The sequence below is a fragment of the Equus caballus genome, chromosome X, assembly GCF_041296265.1.
Source record: "Equus caballus isolate H_3958 breed thoroughbred chromosome X, TB-T2T, whole genome shotgun sequence".
Classification (NCBI taxonomy): Eukaryota; Metazoa; Chordata; class Mammalia; order Perissodactyla; family Equidae; genus Equus; species Equus caballus.
In genome coordinates, this window is record NC_091715.1 from 1613433 (window position 1) to 1639919 (window position 26487).

A 26487-nucleotide genomic window follows, 5' to 3' on the forward strand; every position below is an offset into this window, starting at 1 on the left:
AGAAAGCAGAGGTTAGGTGGGGCAACTCTCATTTACAAGAGAAACTGCACAGCTGGAGGGACTAAATCCAGTCTTCACTACTGGCGTTTTCCCACTAAAACGCACCCCTCATCACATGGTCCTAGACACCTTCCGGCTCCCGTGCACAGGGCTGGCCAGATACAGCATGCTCTCCTGTGCCATGTATGGGGAACTTCAAGAGCTGGCCAAACTAGGGCAACTTTAAACCCAATTTTTAAGCACACTTGGTCCCTCAAGTGATAATGTACAAAAAAACCCAAATGCTACAAGTATATTATAATAAGTCCCCTATGCACTCAGAGATCTATTCTTCTTAGCAAGCCACTAAGTAAGTGTTATAGGCTCAACTGCATCCCCCTGAAATTCACAAGTTCAAGTCCTAACCCCCAGGACTTCATTATGTGGCTGTGTTTGAAGATAGGGTCTTTAAGGAGGTGATGAAGGTAAAATGAGGTCACTAGGGTGGGTTCTAATCCAACAGCACTGGGGTCCTTGTAAGAAGAGGAGACGAGGATACAGACACATGCAGAGGGACGACCATGTGAGGACACGGGGAGAAGACGCATCTACACGCCAAGGAGAGAGGCCTCAGGAGGAACCAGCCCTGCCCACACCTGGACCTCAGACTTCCAGCCTCCAGGACTGGGAGAAATAATTGTCTGTTGCTTAAGCTGTCTGGTCTGTGGTCCTTTGTTAAGGCCGCTCAAGAACAGTAATAGAGTGGGCAACTCATCTTCATAATTTGTGGATAAAGGCCACCTGGAAATTCATATCCCTAAGTCTTCAAAGGACCCACTGGTGATCATTTCTTGAGAACCGTGGAGGCCAGAGCATGCCCTATGTGCCATCTCAGTGTGGTGGGGAAACACATATTGATCAAAAGCCACAGAGAGATCTTAAATGAGCGCCAAACACAATTTCCCATAACTTATGAATATAATCTCCCTGAGAAGACTATCTAAATGTTCCTTAAATTCCACATGGATTAAATGACGAGATCCTGCCTCCCAGCCACACCCCCCATTGAACATAAAGTATAAAAAGACTACACTGGACTGTGACCTGCACCCCGTGAGCCGTTCTGGCAACAGGAAAATCAATGTAGCATCCAACAGTCAGATTACGGAGCTAACAGGGTGCAGGGAAATCTCACTCCTTGAAAGAGAAAAATGAACCAATTTGGATAATTTGGGTCCAATTCCATTCCACCGAAACTAGAACACACAGACTGTGTGATATAAACAACTTAGGTACTTAACTGAAAACCAAGGACAGCCAAATACACAAATACAGAATCTAAGTCCCCATGGGGAATTGGGAATCCACCACACATGATAAGGAAAACTGTTGGCTGGCTGTCCAGGAGTGAAGAAAGCAGACTCACGTGACTGAAGCTCTGTTTTGCAAGCTCCTCCTTTCCCCTCTCCATTTTTCACTTCTAAAACCTCAAGGATACCATCCCAGGAACTTTGACTTGTCCACTCTACCTAGCCCCACATTCATGGGGCTCTTTCTTAGGATTTGAGATTTCTGGACTGTAAAGCATCTACAGAGCCCATTATGTAGGCTTGTTCCCCACTCTAGGGGGTGAGAACGTATGCTGAAGTCTCCTAGGATGGCAGTGACAAAGCATCATAGACTAGGCTGCTTAAGACAACAGAAAGTCATTCTCTCCCAGTTCTGGAGACCAGAAGTCCAACATCAAGGTGTTGCAGAGCTGCGCTCCTTCCAGAGGCTCCAGGGTAGGGTCCTTCCTGCCTCTTCCAGCTTCTGGGGCTCCAGGTGTCCCTGGGCTGGTGGCCGCATCCCTTCCATCTCCGCCTCTGTCTTCATGTGGCTTCTCCTCTGTGTCTGTGTACCTTCACATGGCCTTCGCCTCCCTGTGTGTGTCTGTCTTTGTGTCTCTTCTCCTCTTCTTATAGGGACATCCATCATATTGGATGAAGAACCCACCTTACTCCTCTAGCACCTCAACTTACATCTGAATTACATCTGCAAAGACCTGATTTCCAACTAAGGTCACATTCACAGGTACTATGGGTGAGGACTTCAACATTATCTTTTGTGGGAGACATCATTCATCCCCCCCAACAAGGTGGAATTCCCAGAATTGGAAGTCCTCACCCAAGATTCCATGTATACCCTACAACATCACCCTAATGATACACATGAGACATGCCTGCACCCCAGAAAAGATGCGGTGAGGTGAAATGGACACGGCAGCCTCCCCAAGTCCCACTCTTGGTCCTGCAGAGACGTCCTCCCACTGGCTTCTTCACTCTTCTCAAAACTTGTGTCTGCTCAACAAAGATGTCTAAGACTTTTTGTTTTGACCAGCAACTCTGTTTGCTTCGATTTTGCATTCTCCTAACTTCACTGCAAACACATAAAGGATCATGCCACTTGGTTTTCAGAGGCAAACCAGAATCTGGCTGCCTGGTGCACTGTCTTCGTGGAAAATTCAGCTAAAAAGCAGCCTCGGGGACACACCTGTGTTTCTGGTTTGAGATGTCCTGTGTTTGGTAAAAGCCCAAGACCATTTGCCTAAATCGCGTGAGAACAAATTGGCAATATTCTAAAGGAGTCCACATCTCCTTTGGAAAATATTTATTTAAAACCCTCACTAGCTAAACTCCTTCCCCCATAATCCCCATTTTAGGTCATAGAAGAGAAGAAATAACTAGAAGCTTCTCTTCATTCCAGAGGAAGATCTACACACATTAGTCTTCTACCCGTTGTTCCCCTGCTGGCCGAGTAGAGACTCAGGACTGATGAGTGAGGGGTGGTGACACCCCAACGCGCCAGCTACTTTTGTTTCCATGACTCGAAAGCATGGGACTCTATCAACACCTCCATATCAGCACAAGATCCTTTTAGTGCCACGGAAGGAACGTGAAACAAAAGGTCAACCACTTCCTTTCTCTTCCTCATGAAACATGCAATCCATCCCTACTCTGGGTAAGATGCCGTTTTGGACTGGGGGATGTTGCTCCGGTGGCTTTGAGTATAGAGATGAACTTCCCTGCTCCAGGGGACACACAAAATGCTTCAAGACTGTAGGCAGGCAGGGAGGTGTGTCAGAGAAGAATGGCAGGTATTGGTCAGATGGGATGGGTGAGGGATGAGGAAACAAAGAGGAAGGAGGCACTGCACGGGACAGTGGCCCTGGAGTGATGACATGGACGGCAACTCTCACCTTCTACTGTGGCTGGCTTTCCATGATCAGACGATGGAGGGAAAGAGAAAAATCCAGAGGGAAAGCCAGAGCACATGATGAGCCCTTTCTAGGGCTTTGTGGCTGGGGCTTTATCCTGGGCACCTCAGAAAGCCCCCGTGCATTTGTCAGTAGACACGCAGATCACCAGAGAGGTTTGTGGGGAGGACCAGCATGGTGGCAAAGTGAAAAAGGGATACGGTAAAGGGAAGCGAGGCTGGGAGGGGAAGAATGGTTGGGAGGCCAGTGCAGAAAGGCAGGGCAGAGAGAGGGAGCTCCGATCAGGCAGGGGCTGTGTGGGAGGCCCTGAGGGGGAGGGTGAGAAGGGTGGCGGATGAACTGGATGGAAGGCATCCATGCATGGGAAGAGACCTATCTCTGGACATCCACATCTCTGGCACTCGGGTGGGAAATGGTCTTACCCTACCTGGGCAAATGGCCCGGAGCAATGTTGGGCATCCTCAACTGGAAGCATCTGTGGAGCATCTAGATGGAGAAACCTACTAGTCAGCTAAAAACTCATGGAACCACCTGAGGGGATGAAGCTGAGCAGGTGGTGGAGGTCCCTGAAAACCCAACTGAACTGGCTCTGCAGGGAGCTGGTGAAGCTGACCTTGACTGGAGGAGGGGGAAGAGAGCCTTGGCAGGGCCACCCATGCCCCTGCAGATATTAGCCAGGCGAGCAAGGTCCTGGGACAGGCAGTTGTAGAAACAGAGCCTTTGTCTGTGGACCTGGCCAGGCTGATGTTCAGCAGCCCTTGCAGAACCACATCTGCAAGATCAGAAGCCGAGATAGCTCAGAAGGGTTATCACCCTGGTCCGAGACTTCGCATGCACACACGCGGGGGCCTCATTCCAGCACACCGCGGGTCCCAGGGAGGGTGAGGACCAACAGAGGGACACAGGAGAGACCCTGGAGGCGGACTCACAGCTTGACCAGGAACGGATGGCTGACTTCCTTCAGCACCGACTTCTCGTTGTGCACATGCTGCTCCTGCTTCAGGCGGATGACGTCAGGGATGCTCATGACCTTCAGTGCGAAGAAATGCTTGGCTTTCTTCTCCTTGACCAGCTGCACGCGCCCGAAGGTCCCCGTGCCTGCAGGGGGAAGAGCAAATGGGGCTGTATGGGGACCTGAAGGGAATCACAGGCTTTAGGAACTCAACACCCTAGGATATGGCTGGTGAGTGTTTGCTGAGGAGTTCGGGGCTGGAATTCTCAATTGAATGCACCTGTTATACACACACACACACACACACACACACACACACACACACACAGCCAGACACACACACACACACACACACACACACACACAGCCAGACAGGATCACCTGTCTCCAATGTATCCTTTAATTGGAGGGAAAGCGGGCCATCGTTTCTGCAAATGAGCCATCCCAGAGCACAGAACCATGCACGCACAAGCACACGCACACAAAGAGAGCTGGAATGGGAAAATATGGTAAATGCATTCCTTCCACAGTTCTTTTTCTCTTCAGGCTTTCTAGATAAAGACAGGAGAATGAGGAACATGAGCCTCTCACAAAGGCTCCTTAACACACTGACACCTGCTATGTGCTACTTAGTCGGCAAGATTTGAGTGGATTGGAAAAAAGTGATGGGTGAATAGAAAGAGGGGGAAATTTAAAACACTGCAACCACTATGAATACAAAAGGAAATCAAACCCTCTTTGGAAGATTTTCAACCCAAATGACTCCTCCTCCTCCTCTGTCTACTTCCAGCCCCTCCCATCTTCTGAGCCTCACTCTGGGGTTTAGTGCACCCCTTCCACCCATCACACAAGCTGGGAACCACTGCATGCAACTAGAACATCAAAGTTACAAAGGAATTTTATTTGTCTATGCCCAGGGGAGAGGTAAAGTTGGAGGCAGAAACATGGAAATCTGTATGTGCGAGCCTAGCACTCAGGAAGGTCAGCAATGCTGGCTGTGTTTTCTGTGACTGTCTGGCTAGCAAATATGCAGAGGAAGGGGTCTTCTTCACAAGGAGAAAGATGCAGAAAATGGTCGACTGACAGGGCTCTCTGGCTGGAGAACCGGCAGTCAACCTGATAAGAAAGGAGACGGAATTCAAGGACCACTTGAGAAGGAAAAAGACCTCCAATGCAACAACACAACAACGGAGTTCCTTTTTTCCCTTGCACAGAGTTTGGAATGCCATTTATTGCACATGGCACCATGAAAAGAAGCACAAAGTTATACTTAAGCAATGTGATTTTTTTAGCATTTTCCGTTGATTAAAATTCTTGAGCTGTACAATAAATCTACTAGCTGATGGAGTGGAGGTGGGCACGATAAGTAACCTTAGTTTTTAAATGAAGTTTCCGACAATAAATATTTTATATAGCAGTAGGGAAGGATCCACCAACACAAGAAAAGAAACTGCTTTGCAAGAAGAAGCAAATGAAGAGTGGTGAGACATTTTTAAAGCATGGTCTCATCAAAAGATAATCTGCAAGTAAAAATAGAATTTTATTAGTGTAAGGCAATATATGTTGATAAAATTATGTGGAATCAGGTCAAAAGAGAGAGGCATGAAGGGAAAAGGTTTTGAGGAAAGTAAACAGATACAGCTGTGGAGTTTTTATGTGGACATTGATGTTTCCACTGGATAAAGTGCATGCAAGTGGGAATCAGGAACAGTGGCATCTAGGCCACAATTTGCATCTGATTTGATCTATGAACTCAGGGAAACAAATTTAACCCTTTTTGGCCTCATATTGTTCATCTCTGCAATAGGACAGGTAGATTCCTATGGAACATATAAAAGTCTTGCCACACTCTAAGATTCTGATAATGAAAAGAAGGCTGTGTTCCTTGATCTTTTTGCCTCTCTCTGGTCCCGTTCTTCTTAATCATCTCTCTCTACTGCCCACCATGAGGAGCCCATCCTTTACTCAATTGTATTTACTAGATATTTACTAGATAATATTTTGTCTTTTCAGCACTTATTTTGACACTCAACTGAGAGTTCTCTATGCCTACACGAAAGGTAACACAGCTATGACTCAACAGGTTTTTTTATTTCTGTCTGCAACGCCCTTCAAGCTTTCTCTGAGCTGAGTGAGGTTTAAACACACAGAACTCAGGACGGGTGACCTGTGCACCGCATCAGACGCCTGCATTACCCTGGGAGATGTGGGCGCTCCCTCAACGCCACAACCAGATCACAGGTCTACCTAGGTAAAGAGCCTTGCTCAAGGCAGACAAAACCGACTGGCTGTAATTCTTCAGGAGATCAGCTTCAGTGCACCAAAGACAAAGACACCATGAACGGTGTTGGTAGTGAGTCATTATTGCCATGGAAAGAAAAAAGGCAAATTAACCTTTTCCTGCTGGGTGTTGGCAGGCTGTCCAATATGCATGCCCAGCTCTCAATAGCTTGCTTTACAATGGAGAAGAATCCTTTTGTTGGCTTTGCTGCAGGTAAGGATGGCCATATGACCCATGTCTGCCCGGTATGACATAAAGAAGAGTCTTTTTCATTTGCAACAACACTGATGGACTTTGAAGCCATTATGTTAAGTAAACCCAGGTGGAGAAAGACAAACACTGTATGATCTCACGCGTGGAATCTAAAATGATCAAACTCATAGATACAGAAAACAAACTGGTGGTTACCAGAGGTTGGGGGTGGGTGAAATGGTGAAGGGTGTCAAAAGATACAAACTTCCAGTTGTAGGATAAATAAGGCCTGGAGATGTATGGTACAGCAAGGCAACTATAGTTAACGATACTGTATTGCGTATTTGAAAGTTGCTAAGAGAGTAGATCTGAAATGTTTTCATGACAAGAAAAAAAAAAATTTATAACTATGCATGGTGATGGATGTTAACTAGAATTATTGTGGTGATCATTTTGCAATACCTACGTATATTGAATTATGTTGTACCCCTCAAAGTAATAGAATGTAATATGTCAATTATATCTCAATAAAACTGGAAAAACACTTTTTTAAAAAAAGCAGTCTTTTCAAGTGTTTTTAGGCCAGATTTTTCCTCAGATGCTCAAGGGAAACACTTGCTCTCCCCAGCCAGGCAACCCCCTCTCTCCCACTCTGGGCTGGGGAGTCGTGTGAGGCAGAGAGAAGGAATTACTCAGGATTCATATCTTACATGGAGGTTATTCCTACAGCTAAAGCTTTAAGGTGAAAATCAAGTATGGGTTCCTCAACCCCTTCGCTAAAATTCCTAAGTTGAGGAGGTTCTGAAACCCCAAGTGTCTTCATAAACTCATCCAGACACAAAAGTGGACCTGACTTAAAAAAACTATTCAGGCTTGATCTCCCTTTTGGGTGAACATCCATTTATTTCACTCTGGAAAGTCACATCTTAACACAAACAAGTGGCCCAGATTCTACTGAGGGTCTCCTGTGATAACCAGCACCCACACCTGAGTATCGTCCCGGAGTCTGAAAATTTCCAAATTCCGAAGCACAGCTGGCCCGTGTGTTTCAGACAGTCAGAAGTGCCCGTGGCCATCTCTTTGGAAGGACGGCCACGTCTAAGGCGGGCACATCCTTCACACAGCCAGTCCGATACAGTGGGTTTTCCTCCAACGTGTCAAGAGGTATCGTTCCTCCAGCTGAGTTTCCAGACAAGGAAGTTGGTTCTGATTTATGGGCCATCCTGTGTCTTGCGATTCCGGTCTTGAAATGCTGGAGTGGGACAGACACAGGTCTCCCCTCTCCCTGGGGGAGGGGTCTTCATCTTTTTCAAAGGTTTGCCATTTTCTCCACTTTGTCTGCATCCTCTCCCATCCCTCTTGCCCTCTTTCTCCCCCACATCCGTCCTCCCAAACTCTCACATCAGAGTCACATACAAACTCACGCAGGCTTTCCGTCTCGGGTGCTGGGGACGAGAAATAAGACCTCCTCCCTCCAAATAGCTGGCGAGACATGGTTGAACTCCAACCCACCCAGAGAAATGCCACAGCGTGTGCTGATGTCCTTCTAAAGACAGACATGCACAACTGTACACAGAGGCACACATTACAGTCACTGAAAACCGAGCGCCTTCCCACTATGCATTCAGACAACCCCACAGAACTAGTACGGTGACGGGATCACCGTGGCCACAACATGGAACCTCTAGAAGGTCCTTCTTTTCTCAGAAGTCAAAACTGGGGGAAAAAAAACCACCACAGAGTGAGCTGTGAGAAAGTGCAAAAGACGCAGTTCTCATGGTCGGGAGACTGGCCTCCCCTCTTCCTCAGCCCAACAACCCCACAAAGCCTCCTGAGGAGAGAGAGCTCACAGGGGGACGGGAAAGTGCTTGCCCTCCAGACTCGCAGGCATGGGAGCGCCCCCCTTATTTTTCGAAAGTCCGTAAGGCAAAAGAAGCCCATGTAAATGGGAGAAACTCACATTTAAGTTTGCAGGGGTTATACATCTTTTAAGTTTGCTAGAACTTAAAACAGTTCGGAAAAGTCCATATGGAAGGAAAACAATGAGAACAGTGTGGAAGGCCAAGTGGTTGCAGAAGGAAAAAGAATATAGACAACTCAGGCTTTTATTTTGGGGTCCCTGGACCACGGGGAGGAATGACAGAAGTGAAAGGGAGGCCACATCCTTAGATCTGCCTCCTGCTCTGGTCTCTTCCCTTCTCACCTCTGCATGTTCTGAAGAGAAGATGCACTAATGGTCCAAAATGCCAGAAAGCCGACACCTTGCATCTGGGCCCCGCTCAACCTCTGCGCTGGAACAGGGACACCCCACAGCTGGCCTGGCTCACTTTGGGTCATTCTAACTCTCCTCCCACTTGTTCTGGGTTGAATTGTGTTCCCGCAAAAAGATATGTTCAATCCCTAACCCCTGGGACCTGTGAATGTGACCTTATTCAGAAATAGGGTCTTTGCAGATGTGATGAAGGGAAGGATGGAGATGAGGGCGTCCTGGAGGAGATGGCCCTAAATCCAAGGACAGTGTCCTAATCAGAGACAGAAGAGGACACATAGACACAGAGGAGAAGCCACATGAGGATGGAGGCAGAGACGGGAGAGAGGCGGCCACCAGCCCAGGGACGCCTGGAGCCCCAGAAGCTGAAAGAGGCAGGAGGGACCCTCCCCTGGAGCCTCCACGGGGAGCACAGCCCTGTGACCCTTCATGTCAGACTCCTGGTCTCCAGGTCTGAGAGACAATAAACTTCTATCGTTCAAGTGATCTGCTTGGCGGTACATTGTTTTCCAATCCTAGCAATGGTCAGGATTCCTCTAGCCCCTTCTTACTTGATCATCTAATACTATGTGTTCGTGTTTTTGCGTACAGAATCCATCAGGATTTTTAAGTGTTATCTTCCTTTTGTTGGAGGACATGTTTGGAAATGAAAACTTACATTTTTCAAAGGCCCCAGCAGGGCTCCAGTCATGTCTTTGAGACATTTACTTGGTTTGGGAAATTTAAAGGCCAAGATTGAGGACACCAGGAACATTGGCCTATCCTTGTCCAGAGAACCGATGATGAGGAACTCAAAAAGAAAAACAATTAGAATTCATAGAAATGAAAGCCAGTCTGTCCTGAAAAAATGATGCACTTTCCAAAAGCTGATCAACAGAAGCATGGAAACGGTGTCTCTGCTCCAAGGGAAAAATAAAATGACACCTGATCACAGCCACATTTTCTGGACAAATGGGCACATCGCTGGTTTTCTGGTCAGCCAGCAGTGGGGTTAAGACGTCAGCTGTCTTCCCCCAGGATCACATCCCTGAGACAGAGTTTCCCCTAGCGTCTCCAAGAGGAGAGGTTTCAACAAAAAGGCAGCCACCTTCCACATTCCTTTTTATTAATTGCGTTTGCACTGCGTTTTTGAGTTACTTCAGATGAAAAGATTTCTCAGCCTTTTGTAACTTTGTTTACACACAACATCCTCAACTAAAAATACAGCAATTAAATTGTTATGGCATAAAGGTCCAGCTTCCCAAGGACTGCTGTTTCATCATTGAGGCTGCAGCAAATCCACAAAATACGCAATGCCCCTGTCTCTTTCCCTAGACACCCCCACACCCCTCACCCTTGAAGAATCACACTGATCTTTATGAAGTGGAGACTGTCAATGACATTATTTTACCCACTTTCTTTTTGTGATTTAAGGACAAACACCCCGATAATAAAGGGCGTATCCATTCTTTGATGGTGAAAGGGGTAGTGACAAGCCATTTGAGGAAATGTCTCACTATTTCACAAATTAAGGACAAAAACAAAATAATAGGATAATTACAACAACTTGTGGATATTGCCAGCCAGTCTAAAAATAGAAGAGATTTGTTAAATGTGTGAATTTGTTAAACATGTGGAATTCATATTCCTATAAATAAAAACTGTATTGCCTGTGTTCTGCTGCAAATTAGGAAATTTATTAATTTACTGAAGATAAATTACTGTTTCTTTCCTTCCTGTTTCAGACATTTAGAAATAGTCATGCTCCCTGGACATGAGTGAACTGATGTTTTTAAGGGTTTGCTATAAATAAAATGAATTTTCATCCCCACAGCCAAGGGAGGAGCAGTTATTAGGTTACAAACACAATTCTTACACACACACACACACACACATTTTTCAATCCTGAATCCATCCTGGGAATGAAGGAATTCTGAACAGCAGATGAGGCCAAGACTGTGGGGTTGTGTTTGGGGGTCTGAGATGTCAAGATGTATTTTTTCACGTTTGTGTGTCTGATCTACCAATGGAAACATCAGCTTCGTCCTTCTAATCCATTCCTTATCCAAAGAGCTCAAAAGCAACCCCCTCGGGGCTCAACCATGCTCCCTGGGCCATCCTGAACACCTGTGTCTCTGTGTCCACCCCTGCTTTCCTGGGAGGGGCACTCCTGTGGAGGGTGGACAATGAGTCTCAGAGTCTTCCACAGGACGACCCTGAACGAGAACTTTCCCAAGGCCTCCCAGACAGGGCCAACGCCCCCAGTGCCTCTAACTGTTCTCCTTAATTTGACGTTTGCATGGTAGAAGGTGGTGTCCAGGACGCAAGGCTGTAGTTGATGAGAACAGAGACCACATGAGCCCTGTCATCCAGGTTTCTTGGCCAGAAATTTAAGTTCTTTTCTTTGTTTCTTATTCTCTCCTTCCTCTTCCCCTCCTTCCTTCTCTCCTTTCTTTCCTTCCTTCCTTCTTGAAGGAAGGTTCCTCAAAAACTTAAAAAGTAGGACTCCCATAGGATCCTGTAATCCCACTACTGGGTATATACCCAAGTAACTTGAAATGAACAATCCAATGTAATATATGTACCCCTATGTTTATTGCAGCACTATTCACAACACTCAAGACATGGAAACCACCTAAGTGTCCATGGATGGATGAATGGATAAATAATTATATATATATATACACACACACACACACACACACACACACAATGTACACATACACACACAACAGAATATTATTCAGCAATGAAAAAGAAGAAAATCTTGCCATTTGCAACAACATGGGTGGACCTAGAGGACATTACGCGAAGTGAAATAAGTTAGAGAAAGATAAATACCATATGATCTCACTTATATGTAGAATCTAACAACAACAACAAAAAAATCATAGAAAAAGAGATCAGATTTGTGGTTACCAGAGGCAGAGGTAGGGGTGGAGGAACTGGAGGAAGGTGGCCAAAGGTACAGACTTCCAGTTATAAGATAAATAAATCCTGGGGATGTACAGCATGATGACTATAGCAGACACTGCTGTATGGCATATTTGAAAGTTGCTAACAGAGTAAATCCTAAAAGTGCTCATCACAAGGAAAAAAAAGAAGTTTTTGTAACTATAGGAGGCGATGAACGTTAACTGAAGTTATTGTGGTAATCATTTTGCGATATATGTAAGTAAAGTCATTATGCTGTACACCTTCAACTTTTACAGTGTTCTGCGTCAATTATATCTCAATAAAACTGAAAAAAATCTTGACCCCCCAACACAGTTTAAATAAAATAACACAGAAAGTGTTAATAATACAAAGCACACCATACAGCATCTTAATCATGTAGTAAACACATTCTCCCTAAGTGTAAAGAAAAAAGTTGGCTACATAAATATTCTGTGTGGTGGTTATGCAACTCTGTACTTGTGTCAACAACTCATCGAGGCGTAAACTGAAAGCGGGGGAATTTTGCTATATGTAAATTATACCTCAATAACATTGACCAAAGGAAAAAAAACCAGGCTAAGAGAGATTTTTAAAAAAACAAGTAAGCTCCATCAAACAGAGCTGGTATGTGCTAACTTTCTTTATTCTTCAGGGCACTGGATACAGACATCATGAACTGTTGACTGACAGGGCAGAGCTAACCTCGTGGGGAAAGGATCCCAGGCCAGGGCACAGGGACTAGGGACAAAAATCTACCACCACAGCGAGATAGAGGAGAGCAGTTTCCATTCCCACTTCATCCCACTTACCCTAAGGTCTGACACTTGCAAAAAGAAAAATCTCAAGAAGTTTCGGCAAACATGCAGTTGAAGAAATGCCGTTTGAAAAGGATGCTACGAGGTCAACCTTCTGAGGCAGACTCTCTGCACTTGGTCTGTGTTATCCTGGGAAGGTAGTCAATGTCGCCAATTAAGTAACAAAAGAGTCCACGCGGCACTGAACTTCACTGAGTAGAAATGCCCGGCATGCACAAAGAACCCTTTCTTAGATAACCGCAGGAAAAATGTTGCTGTAAGTTTTAGCTACAACAGAAACGCTCCGAACAACACACCAGTTTGCAAAGCATCAGGGACTGCCATGTTTTCTTGTGCACACTGGAACTGAATGGTAGCTCACGGCAGTGGGTTCTGTAGATCAAGGGCCATGTTTTATACATCCCTTCATAATCCCTGAGCATATGTTAGTTGGACGAATGTGTGGGTCAATGAGCCCATGGGTAAACCAATGAACAAGCCCACAGAACCCAAGTGACAACAGAATGCCTCCTGCCTAAAGCAGTGGAAGTCCCTTTGTAAATGTGGGCAAAGCTAGAGGAAGCCACACGCAGACTAAGAACCCTCAGAGCGGCACTCCCCGTTGCAGGCAGGAGTGAACGGAGGCAGGAGCTGAGTTCTGCACGTATAGCCTTCTGCATTCAGCAAGTCCCCGAACCAGTCACGCGCTGCAGTCTTCTGAGCTCCAGCATGGATGGGGATCATTAGATCAGACGCGCCATTCCAAGACTGCCCCCAACAGCCAGTTTCAGAGACATTGGACACGAGCAATCCAAGCAAGAGATTCAGACAAAATGGGTCAAAGATCTGAACAGACACTTCACCAAAAAAGATATACAGATGACAAATAAACATAGGAAAAGATGCTCCACATCATATGTCATCAGGAAAATGCAAATTAAAACAACACTGAGATACCACTACACACCTATTAGGATAGACGAGAGAGAGAGAGAGACGGAGAGGGAGAGACAGAGAGAGAGGGAGAGAGATGATACAGATAGAGAGACAGATGGAGATACAGATGATATGGAGAGAGAGAGATACAGAAAGATGATAGGTAGATAGACAATAGGTAGATAGAAAAATAGGTAGATAGAGGAGAGAGAAGATAAATAGAGAGTTTTCTCAACTTCACACTACTGAGATCCACGGCTGCATGACTCTGTGGTGGGGCCGTCCTGTGCACTGTAAAGTGTTGAGCAGCATCCCTCACGTCCAGCCAAGGCCCCTCCTCATACTTCCACATGGGCAGGGTATATTAAGGTACGTAGGTTAATATACGAGGCCTATATTGAGGAGTGTCAACCAGAAAACTTTTGAGAGATCCCATGACCCCACCCAAGGAGCTACAGAGAGGTCTGTTTGGACAAAGAATTGTACACATTTGTCCCTGTTCTGCCCACCGCCCCCTCCCCCCCGCCCCACCGCCGTTGGCCCCTGAGGCAGCAACACATAACGTGGGACTGGGACACAGTGGGAGGGCTCTTAAGGTCACCTAAGCCACTTGATTTCTCAGCCATCCAGAGAAATGTGGGGGAGTCCCTTCCAACACCCGCTGACGAGCGGCTGCCGCACATCCAGGTGTTAGCAATGCCCCTCCTTTACCTGGGACCCCAGCTGCAAGCTCTAAGAATCGCTTTTTGGCTCCACCCAACCCCGGAAAAGTGTATCTCCTCAACTGTTTAGCCTGGTGAAATTAGTCTGCAAATGTTTAAAGCAGTAACAAAAAGAATATACAATTCCTCAGGAGGCTGAAAGTATGTAACATTAGTTACTAAAACGTCAGTCTCCTCTTCATAGTGATATGTGCTTCTATATGTTGAAAAGTTTGCAGAAAAATAAAAGACAGTGATTAAAAGGTATACCTGGGGTTGAGAGCGAGGGCCGGTTGTGACCTGATGGGAGCCAAAAACACATGCATTTCACTAGAATTTTCTTACTTTTTTATTTGTGAACTATGGAAATATTTTATCTAGATAATAGTTAAATTTATGTTAAATTGATAAATGAAACTGATAGAAAAGATTATAAACTACAATATATGAAACAGTAAATGTCTAAACCGTGCAGTTCTTTAAAAAGTCGGTTTGAAATTATTGCTGCAAACAAGTGCAGTCAAACTTCTGTGTTACAGAAAAACCCTTTAAAAGGCATTTTTAAAAGAATGTGTGGTAACTGTGATTAAAATTAAAACCACAGAATTGGACCCTTTCAAACCCTGAGTCTTCTGGTATGTGAGTTATATCTCAATAAGCCAAATTTATGGAAGAGAATGTGTGCTTTATAATCTTATGAAGATTTTTTTCTTTTAACTTGGACTATTTATTCAAAGATCAGCTGAATAAACTGGCCCCAATTCAGCTCATCCCTGTGTGGGAGGGGTTAGTTTTGTGAGTTCGCTAGTCTAGACAGCTTTTTGTTTTTGTTTAAACAAGTAACTCCCTCAAAATTTTGCTGAGTCAAGCAACACTCAATTTCACACTGTCCTATTTTAAAAGATAAAAATAGAAGAGATATTTTAGAACTACAACTCTTGTATTTACAACATACTAAATTATACTCTCTCCTATCAAAGATACAAAATATATAATTCCAAAAGAAAAAAGAAACACAGGAAGTTCCCACTCCCACAACAGTAACAAATGTCACGAAGGGAAATGCCTGGAATTCCTGGCTCAGCTTTAGGGTCCACAGCAGCACCAAATCTGTAGCATTGAAGGGCCCTTGGGTGAGTCTTCACCCACAAGAACACAGGTTGCCCTTGATACGTTTAAGGTTAAAGACACATCCCTAAACTGCATCCAGGGTAGGAAACAAAATTACAAAAAAATGCATTACCCTTTAGATCAGGGTTTCTCAAGCCTTGCGATATCGACATTTGGAGCTAGATAATTCTCTGTGGTGTGAGGGCTGATGCATCCCGGTCTGCTACCTGCTAGATGCCAGTAACACCACATCCTCCCCGAGCTGAGACAACCAAGAATGTCTACAGACACTGCCAAGTGGCCCCTGGGGAAGAGAAGCACACTTGGTTGAGAACCACTGCCATAGAGACAGATGGATGGATAGACAGAATGGATAGATAGATATGGTGGATGGATGGATGGATGGATAGATAGATGGATAGACAGATAAAGAGATGATAGGTATAGATGACAGACAGATGATAGACAGGATGGACAGACAGATAGACAGATGTGATGGATGGATGGATGGATGGATGGATGGATGGACGGACAGACATGATGAAAGATAGATGATGGATGAAGACAGAATGGATAGATAGATACGATGGATGGATTGATGGATAGATTGATAGACAGTTAGAGAGATGATAGATATAGATGACAGACAGATGATAGATAGGATGGATAGATGGATAGACAGATATGATGGATGGATGGACAGATAGATAGATGATAGATAAAGACGGACAGAGTCTCCATACTAAGGTAGGGTTTCTCAGCCGCAGCACTACTGACATCTGGGGCTGGACCACTCTCTGTGGTGAGGCATCCTGTGTACTGTAGGGTGTTGAGCAGCATCCCTGGTCTCCACCCACAGATGCCAACATCACTCCTTCTCATCCCCCTCTTGTCACAACCAGTAACGTCTCCAGATACGACCAAGTCTCCAGTGGGGCCAGAATCGCGCCCCCCCCCCCATTGATTATCACCACCTTACAGCAAGCACTGCCCAATGGAACTTTCTGTGGCGACAGAAACGTTCTACCTCTGTGCTGTCCAATACAGTAGCCAGAGGCCCAAAGTGGCTACTGAGACTGTACAACTGTGTAGTGTATTGAATGTGGCTGGTGGCTACCATATCAGATGGCTTAACAGCATCTACCACTTAGCTCTATTCAATTCTTTCCTAAAGGGTCAACCGCCAATTTAGAAATGTTTAGAAAACTCCATCTCCGACAACAAATGGCTTATGTGGTTATGAATACAATACAGCCCTCTAACCAAAAACTGAGTCATATATATAATGAAGTCAGTCGCTCTTCCACCACTATTGGCATTTTACTGTGTGTCAGGCGTTTGACACGACCGAGACAGAAATGATGCACACAAGACTGGCCCGTGTGTTCATTTAGTTTACTTACAGTCAGGCCAGAAAGCAGACAGTAAACATTCATTATCATAGCTATAATAACTCTGATGAGCTCGTCATTGGTTTAATGAGCTTGTTTAGGCTTGATGACTTCAGAAGATAGGTGTCTGGAGCAACACAAGGATGAAACTTACACTGGTGTGAGGGTCAGGAAAGAGATTTTTTGAGGAAGCAAAGTTTCAAATGGAAATCGGAGGCTGGTGCAGATTGAAGCACAAAGGCTCGTTTGTAGGATGCTTCGGAAGAAATTAAGGCTGGGTGAGGCGAGGGCCACAGAGAGAACTGAGATTCACGAGGCTGGGGGAAACACGGCAAGAGAAGGGCACGATTTTGAAATCCTTCCACGGAGTTCTTTATGCAACAGCCTACAGGAAGTCACGCGGCCAACCGCAGGGAAGTGCCTGCCTGGATTTGAGTTCTGTATGCTTTTGTTTTGTTTTAAAGATCTCCCTGTAGTCGGAGGAGCCAGTGGGAAGGGCAGGATGAACAATGTGGAAGCCAGGGTACAAATCAGGACAGAGGAAAGAGACGACGGTGATGAGCTGGGGGTGGTGGGGAGATGCACAGCCAAGAGGTGGTTGGAAGGAAAGGAAAAACGGGGTGTGAAGATGGGCTGGATTGCGCTGGGAGAGGGCAGGTGGGGGAAGACTTCAGGATAGGGTTTAGGCCTATGAGTGGTTAGTGATGACAACCACACAGACAGGAAACCCTGGCAGGTGTGCAAGGAGTCCGTTGAGTGTTTTGTTTGGAAGAAGAAGGTGCTAAGTTCCATGTTGGATCCTGTGGATGTGTTGAAGATGAGGGGCATACCGGATTGAAATGTGTCCCCCCAGTGGCCACGTCCTAACTCCTAGTACCTGTGAATGTGATGTTATGTAGAAACAGGTTCTTTGCCGATATAATCAGGTTAAGGATCTTGAGATGAGATCATCCTGGATCAGGGTGGCCTTAAATCCAGTGACAGGTGTCCACATGAGAAGAGGAGAGACACAGACGCAGAGGAGAAGCCACATGAAGACAGAGGCAGAGACTGGAGAGATATGGCCGCCAGTCAAGGGATGCCTGGAGCCCCAGAAGCTGGAAGAAGCAGGGAGGACCCTCCCCTGGAGCCTCTAGATGGAGCACAGCCTTGCGACACCTTGAGCTCAGACTCCTGGTCTCCAGGGCTGGGGGAGGATGAATTTCTGTTGTTGTACGTACCCAGGTTTGTAGTGGCTTGTTACGACAGCAGAGGAAGCTAACAGAAGGGCCTACCGGATGTCCAGGGAGAGATAGAGCCCCTAACAGCCACTGCCTTGGAGATTTGCCTTCCCACACTCAAGAGAAAGGTCTAGATTAGAGCCCATGCATTCAGGAGCCAGTAGCTCCAAGCTGATATCTTGAGTCACAGACATGGATAAGATCACCCTTTCGATTTTCTGAAAATCCTTTTTTAATTTTTTCATATTTTCAGCAAGCCCGTTTAAAGCTCTTTCTGTTTCTCTTCTATTGCAACATCCTATTTTTGCCGAGGGACACGGTATCCTCTCGAACTTCTCTGAAAATATGAGTCAAGGCGAGACTTATTCTTGTAATTTCTCTTATGTTCCGCTTTTGGTTTTAATCTTGTCTTAGGTTCCCTGAATTATCTGATTTTGGGGGGATCCCATGCCGTTGCTTATCTCGATATCTTGCGCAGTGTAACCCACTGATAAACTCTTTGAGAATGAGATGCTAGAGAGGGCCACTCAGTTTCCACATGCGAGCGAGGCTGGGGACCCTCGGAGGGAAAGCAGGAGGAGAACTTTCCCCTGAAGCACCCACCTCCAAATTCCTCCCATTCTTTACAAAGAAAACGTTTTCAGTCTGAGCACCACGCTAAAGCCAGGGGGATAGAGAGTCCTCAGAACAGAAGCCTCCTGCTCTGGCCTCACGCCCACTCTTGCCAGCCCTCTCCTGCCGCGGCTCCCGCTTCCTGGGTTCCTCCAGCAGTTTGAGGCGGTTTCTAACCTGTGCACAACCCCTCCATCCCCTTCCTGATGCATGTCTATAACTGTTTCATGCCTGTGTTCCTGAAAAGAAGCTGGGTTCACAGTTTAATACAAACTCAGGAGAGGCAGGCTATGAGGTATGGGTGGGTGCGCAGGTGGGCACCTGTGCGTGTGCAGTCTGCCACACGAAATCACAGGTCTTTGGCAATAGTTACAAATGGTGAGAGACCGGATATTAATACTATATACATATATACACATACGGTCCTGCGTTGCTTAAGAACAGGGATATGGGCTAAGAAACGCTTCACTAGGCTATTTCTTCGTTGTGCAAACATCATAGCGTGCACTTACACAAACCTAGACGGTACAGCCTACGATACACCTACGCTGTATGGGACTAATCTTATGGGACCAGTATCATTGATGCAGTCCATCGTTGACGAAAACGTCATGGTGTGGCACATGACTCTATATAAAATAAGCTATAATTGTCACTATATCTTCTCAAGAAAGTCCATTGGTGTGTTGACAAGATCTGCCTAATCAGTGAAGACGGTTTGCTCACTTGAAAGTGTTTTCCTATGAAATTCTCAAATTACCCTTAGAACATAGTTCCCGTAGACATAAAGACAGACTATAAAGGAGTCAGTGTGGGACCTGCATGATGGATGTTAAGAAAATAGCAGTTGATACGAATCACTTGCAAAAAATTTATGTATGCCTCTGGATATTTAAGTATATGAGAAAAAGGAGGTTGCGCTGATGTATAATTTACCTCAGGTGTCCTAACGAATCGGGGGCCAGCAGAGAATATTACTAAAAAGCTGGCTGCATTGCTATCACTAACAATGTCTGAGAAATCACTTAAAAACCAGCCAGATCTGGTGGCATCAGGGAAGGAGTGATTTCTGCTTTTATGTACTCATATTGTTGTAAAGATTCTTAAATGTCGAAGGCTGTGCTGTTCCATGAAGTAGTCACCAACCATAGGTGCGTATTTAAAGTTAAATGAAGTGAAGTTCAATGAAATAGAGAAGCCCACGCCTTAGTCGGTCACACTAGCCACTTGAGGCTGGGGTGTACCGTTGGTAATAGAACACCGTCATCGTGGTGCCAAATTCTATCGGACAGCGCTGCTCTAAGGTATCAAAGAACAACAGAAGAAGTTTGCTATGAGAGATTCACCAAGAGAGACAGATAGTCAAAAACTAGTCATACCAACATGTTGAACTGGTCACGCCAACCTGTTGAGTCCACCCGGGAGCCTGGCTCATTTCCATAACAGTCACGGCTCAGTCTGCCATATCGCTCCAAAGCTACTGAGAATTATTCTTATTCTGTGTAGGAGAGGGTTAGGACTGATCCCTAAACTTATTCTTGCTAATAGAAAACACTATTAAAATTGCGTAATAATATTAATTTTATAACGTTTAGGCCATTCTACTTGACGAGAAGCTGGGATCCTGCAGAAGGACACTTGGAAACATCCCCCGCGGATCAGCTGTTGAGTTCTCCCACCACGAGAACCCCCCATCTTCTAAAGCCCCCTGACCCCAACCCTTGCCCCTCTTCCCTCTTGCAGATGAGATTCTTAAGAGGCGAACTTGACTCTTCAACTCTTCGAACTGACCTAAGGCTTTGTACACTAGCCAGGGGAACCAATACTCATCAACACATCTGTTCTTCCAGTGTCTGGCTGAACAGGTATTTCGGGGTACCTACCGTGCCCTAGGTTTGCAGAGCGATACGGAGTGAGTTAGATATAGACACAGGCCTCCTTCATTACTCTCAGTGTCTACTAGAGAGTTCCCCATGCTCTGAGTCAAACAGAACTGGAACTGTTGCGGCTGCCAAGATAGCTCCCTGTCCCACCGCCTTAATCCAGACCCACACTCACTTAGACAGAACAATCTTCCTGGTCCTTCCCTCCAATCTGTTCTACACCATCTTGCTTTCACCATCTTTCCTTGTATTGATCCATGCACAGCATTCTTTCACTTGGAAAAACCCACAAACTTCAACACTAGTATTAGACACCTATATTTTGGTTCTAACTCACCTTTGCTTCCTTCTCCCTCCCAGTCACACACCTCCATTCCAACTAGGTCTCTGAATTCCCCCCCAAAAGCTCTGTGCTTCCTCCCTCCATCTCCTCTACAATTATGTTTACCCAAATCACACCCAGTGCTAAATACCTGCTAGTAAATTCTTGGTACTTTGATGACAGTCCTTGTCAACATTCGACCATTTTTTTATAGTTTCTTCTATTAGCAAGCTTCTTGAAAATGTGAACTATGTTCTGCCTGCCTGTTTCTGTTCCCCTCATAACTGCCACAGTTCCTCGCGCACAGTACGTGTTGACAACCATTTTCCAAACAGCCCCAGTGACGCCTTTGCTAAGTTACTCCAAACCTAAGTTGCGATGGAGTGTCCACACTTGGGAGAAGAAAGCGGTACAATTAGTAGGACTAAATTTCGAATAAAGTGACCATTTCAGTTGGGTGCACTAAGGTGAAAAACAAAAATTCAGGATGTGGTCTTCAGACACAATGAGACATTTCATTTTCCAAAAACTCACTAGATAGAGGAATCGTCACGGATCAATCATTGTCAATGTGGATGCTAAGTCAAGATTATCAGAGACCTCACCTTAGTGTAACACAGCAGTTCTCAAACTCTCTGTTCTCAGGATTCTTTGACACTCTAGAAACTTATCAAGTACCCTAAGGAGCATTTGTGTGTAGGTTGCATCTAGAGATAATAACCATATTACCAAGTCAAACAGAAACATATAAAACAGAAGGGCAAGGACACATTCCACTGGGTGTCAAAGAAATGACATCATCACACTTCAGGTGGCCTCTGGAAACTTGAGCACACATTCACACGAGAAGGAGAGAGAAAAAGCACAGAATGTCTTAGAATTATTATGAAAGTAGCCATGACCTCGTGGACTCCCTGTAGAGTTCTCAGGGAACCCCATGGGTCCCAGGACCCCACTCTGAGAACTACTTTGATCTCAACTACAAGCTGACTATATAGCAACCCATCATGGAACAAACAGGCTCTTTCAAGAGGCATTTCATCCTGCCTCTTAAATAGAGTATTTCGAGTGTGCCAGCGTTCTCCAAACATGAGAAAGAAGTATTTTTAGCATCTTTCAGGGTATCCTCTGCAAAGCAGACATATTCTTAGTTTGTGAGGTTTTACAACTGCCCTTTTCATTCTCACTTTGTACTTATTTCACTATCATTGAAGAGCCCAACACACTAAATACGGGCATTCTGAAAGTCTCAAACACATAACACATATTCTGACATACCTCAGCCAGATGCATACATCACCTTCCACTGAAAATGTTCCCAAAGGTTCTCGCTTCAAACCACAAGCTTTACTCCAGGATCAAAGGCGTCATTTGAGAATGTGACTAGAACATGCTTTCTACCAACAGTCTTCCTCCGCCATTTCCTCCTTGTCCTCTGGGATATCCAATTCCCCAAAGACTAAGGACCTCCCACATCATCCCCCAGTAGGGTCTGGGAGGGAGGGGCCTGAGGGTCTCTGGGAGTCATCTTCAAAATTGCCCCCTGTACCCCTGGATTGGGGTCAGAATCCATCATTCATCTTTGCATGATGCGGGCAAACCACATCCTGAGAAAGCACACAAAATCCAAACATTTACCCAGAAAATAACAAATGGTTCCATCTTCTAACTCCCGTGCCCGACTTTTTCCCGGCTGGAGCAAGCAAATGTATTATTTACCCAAGGCACTCTGTTATACAAGCCTGGTCACGGCAGATCCGGGCAAAGCCAGGGCACGCCAAAGACCTGCTTCAAAGGGAGACGATGCGCCATCTGTTTGGGAAGGGAATTTCAACGCCAGCCAAAAACAAAGTCACGAAAAAGACAATGTCAAAATTACTCAAGGGTCTTGATAAAAGCCACTGGCTCCGTCTCGATCGCCCTCCTGTCAAATTCGCTTTCCATCCAGCAACAACATCCAGGACAACTGCTTTTCGCACTACTGTTATCCGTTTGCTGAATTACGAATTTTATAACAATCCTGCTTTCCACTTTCCTATCATTGAGGGATGTTTCCGATGATTAATTACAGTCTTTTCTGTGCTACCAGTTAAGCCACCCAGAACCCCAGCGTCATCCATAGCTTTGTACGAGGAACAAAGACATTCCATAGGAACAATTTACAACCCACCTGTTGGAGCAGAGCAGGGCTCTACCTGGGGACTACCTGCTCAGCTCACTCGCCAAGGATGCCAGACAGCAAGCTTTGGAATAGGACGCTGCTCGCCCACACAATGTGGCGACCAGTGTCAGGTTTAATCAGAATACTAGCCAAATTCTGAAGAATCATAGTGTTCTCAGCTGCCAAATGGGCTGTCACCCAATCAGCCAAATATCTTTCAATGTATATGGGTGTGTGCACATCTGCATATGTTCCAGTAACTACGAACCACACACTGAGTGTCCACAGGAAAACACACCATGAAGCAACTGACCAACAAAATAAAGAAGCAAGTTTTCACCTTCACAAAGGCAGAGAACGCCCATCCAATAATCCAGGAGACCACACACTGACCACACACCCACTGCAAAACCTTCCCACCGACGGCTTTGCCAAAAGCATCCCACGTTCTCAACGGCTCTTCCAGAGCTAGTATCTCAACACAGGATGCTCTGATTACACTGTTATTTCACATTTTCTTTTAAAGGGCGACAAGTGCCCGGAACTCAGAGCAGCTGTCCCGAAGTGCAATGCATTTACAGACATGCTTCTGGAGCAGGTGGCCGCCAACTTGTTTTCTTCGAGCTTATTTCTGTGGCTTGTTGGGTGGGGAAGCAGCTGGGAGAGCTGACGACCTGGAGGAGGAAGCCGGAACTAAACCAGCACCAGCTGGGAGAGAGAAACTCAAACCCACGAAAAAGCGCAGCTCAATAAGAAGGTCAACAAGCCGCAAGCTATGGAACACACCAGACTCTTAATGATCAAGAACAGGCAGCACACCGCTGGGCCGCCCTGAAGAGAGCTTGCATACGCGAAAAGATGGCATCTTCTTAGCAGTTTTCCTGGGCTCCGAGTCCATTTCTTCTGCGGCTCTCTGTAACACTCAAAGGAGCAGCCCAGCATCTTGATCAAAATAAAACAGTTGAGGAAACTTACAGAGAGAAGAGTAATAGAAACATAAAGCAAGCAGAAGAGACAGAGAAAAAGAGCAGAAATCAATGAAATTGAAAACAGGAAACCAACAGAGGAAAAAAAATTGAGAAACCAGATGCTGGCTCTTTGAAAGGACCAATACAATGGATACACTAGAATCTGTTATGGAAATAAAATGCTAAACTGTTTAAGGATGAACTAAAGAAAAGCCTTCATCAGTGGGATCTCCCCCAAGAACAATGATTTACATTCACAGGTCCAGGTAATTGCCAGCCCTCGTGGTCTAGTAGGTCAGATCCAGTGCTCTTATCGCCACAGCCACAGCTGGAGTTCGTGTCTCACTAGGTCATGGGACCACACCACCCATCTGTCGGTTGTCATACTGTGGTAGCTGCATGCTACTGTGATGCTGAAAGCTACATCACCTGGATTTCAAACACCAACAGGGTCACCCATGATGGACAGGCATCAGCAGAGCTTCCAGACTAAGAGAGCCTAGGAAGAAAGACCTGGCCACCTGCTTCTGAAAACAATGGCCATGAAAACCCTAGGAACAGCAGCAGAGCACTGTCTCATAGAGGCAGGAAGGGAGAGGATGGCACAGAAAGACCCAGCAGGGGCTGCTGTGCTGTACGCAAGGGGCCAGGAGTCGGAATCCACTTGACGGCACCAACAACAAAAATCCAGGTAACACACTAGACATTACGGATTTTTTTACGTAAATTATTTTTCTTTTTACTAATGTGTAATGATAAATGGAATCCACTGCCCACACAGAAGAAATTCTAGAGGGTTTGCCTCCTCAACATCCTCTCGATTTTGAGACTGTCACTCCAAGCTGGGTTTTTCAATCTCTGCAGAAATGTTTCCTCTGGAGTTGTCTGCAAACATAAGCTGGCCCAGGGTCCCTGTCTCTCACCCACTAACTGAAAACCCCAACAAGAGCACGCACACCCAGATGCACGTGTGCTCGGGCACACGCAGAGCCCACCTATGTCTGAGCATCCAAATGCAGACTGCAGGCGCCCTGAGCATGACAAAGGACTTCTTTCGGAGGAGCCAAGCTCTCGCTGGCCACCCCCAGCCCCAAGTCTGCACAGCCTCCCTGTTCTGTGAAGTAGCTCATGAGACAATGATCCAGAGTGGTGAAATCACCAACCAAATTCACTGTCGACCATTTCAAAAGAACCTTCTGGAGGTTGTCCTCCAAACCTCTTGGGTGAGTTGCATCTTCCAAAACGTGTCCAAATAAGGACCTCAACAGAATCCGCACAATGCCTGCATGTGTGACCTCAATACGCTGTATGTAGCATTGGTTGCAATCATCATGGAACTTGTGCAGAGGAGCAGGGATTCTGAGACAATTTCGTCTTTCTGTTACCTGGTGGAGAAACCAGCATGAATTTTCAAAGAGCGAAGCGGAGTAACAACGGAGGCCAGCACAAGAGACATCGAGCCAAAGGTGGATCTCCTTATCAAACATGGAATTACACAGAGGGTGGGGCCCCTGGACGCCCAGCGTCTAGCCTTGACAATCTGCCTGGACTAAGCAGGATAGCAAGGTCCAAGCAGATGTTAGGGAGGCCACTGGAGCACCTGACCTGAGATAAAAGGCTGAAAGCAACGCCCAGAGGTGTCCTACAGGAAACTCCTACCCAGGGACAGGGCTGACTCACAGGGCTGTGGGCAGCCTCCCACATGAAGAATCTCCACTTCTCTTTACACCACAGGGGAGCAGGACCCAGCTGTGCTGGAGGAGGAAGGAATCTGCATCCTGGAATCCACCCCTCCTCTCCAACCCATTTTCATCGCTGATAAAGGGTGCCCCGGTGGAGCGAGCCTCCGGAACACTTATGATGATTTAATAGAGGAATCGCTGAACAACTCCAAACGCAGAGAGTGGCCATTTATCACATTTTCTCCTATTCAAATGTAATCCAAATACCAACTGGGCTTCGATTTCAGTGCCCTAATGGTGAAGCAAGAGGTAGCCTTCGGTCCACCCAACCCAGTGCAGAATCAGGGATCCCACCCTTGAAATGCAGGGAAAAACACTCCTGGAATTAGCAGCTGCTTAGAAGCATTCATAGTGTTAGTTTTATTCTTCTTCCAAGAGGTAACCTTGGAAAAAAGAGCCTGCCAAGTTTACCGCCCCCCTCCAAAAAAAAGTATTCACTTGTGTTATCAAATAAATCGACATGCTAAAGACTCCTTTTGTACACGCCTCCCTCTGTCGCCTGCATCTCTCTCCTCTAAGTGGATGCAGGCTCTGCTTCTGGGATCCTGTGTGGCTACCCCCAACAGAGCTGGTCTCGCACGGCTCAGAGCTGTGTGTCTGAAAGTCCATCCTGGGACCAGACTCAAGCTCCTAGAAGGTAAGGCTACGCCATCTCATCTGCCAATAATTCTGTCACTGAGGCTCACTAAGACTGGTTTTGCTTGCCCAGCACAGGGGAGGGGCCCCACAGAGGTGGCAATTAGTCCCTGTACACAGTTCCAGCCAGCCAGAAGAGGGTATAGACGTGAGCACCTCAATTAAC

General features: G+C 45.9%; 1 protein-coding gene across 10 annotated transcripts in view; it reads right to left on the minus strand.

Annotated features, from left to right (window-relative positions):
* Nucleotides 1-26487, minus strand: part of PRKX (protein kinase X-linked) — a 166532-nt gene that overhangs the window by 129049 nt on the left and 10996 nt on the right. For all 10 annotated transcript variants that reach the window (XR_011434888.1, XR_011434889.1, XR_002805448.2 and 7 more), the window contains exon 2: nucleotides 4165-4333. Coding sequence is in view for 3 of the 10 variants with exons in the window: in XM_070257808.1 (XP_070113909.1) it covers nucleotides 4165-4333 (169 nt within the window). In the remaining 7 variants the exon portion in view is untranslated. The remainder of the gene's footprint in view (nucleotides 1-4164; nucleotides 4334-26487) is intronic.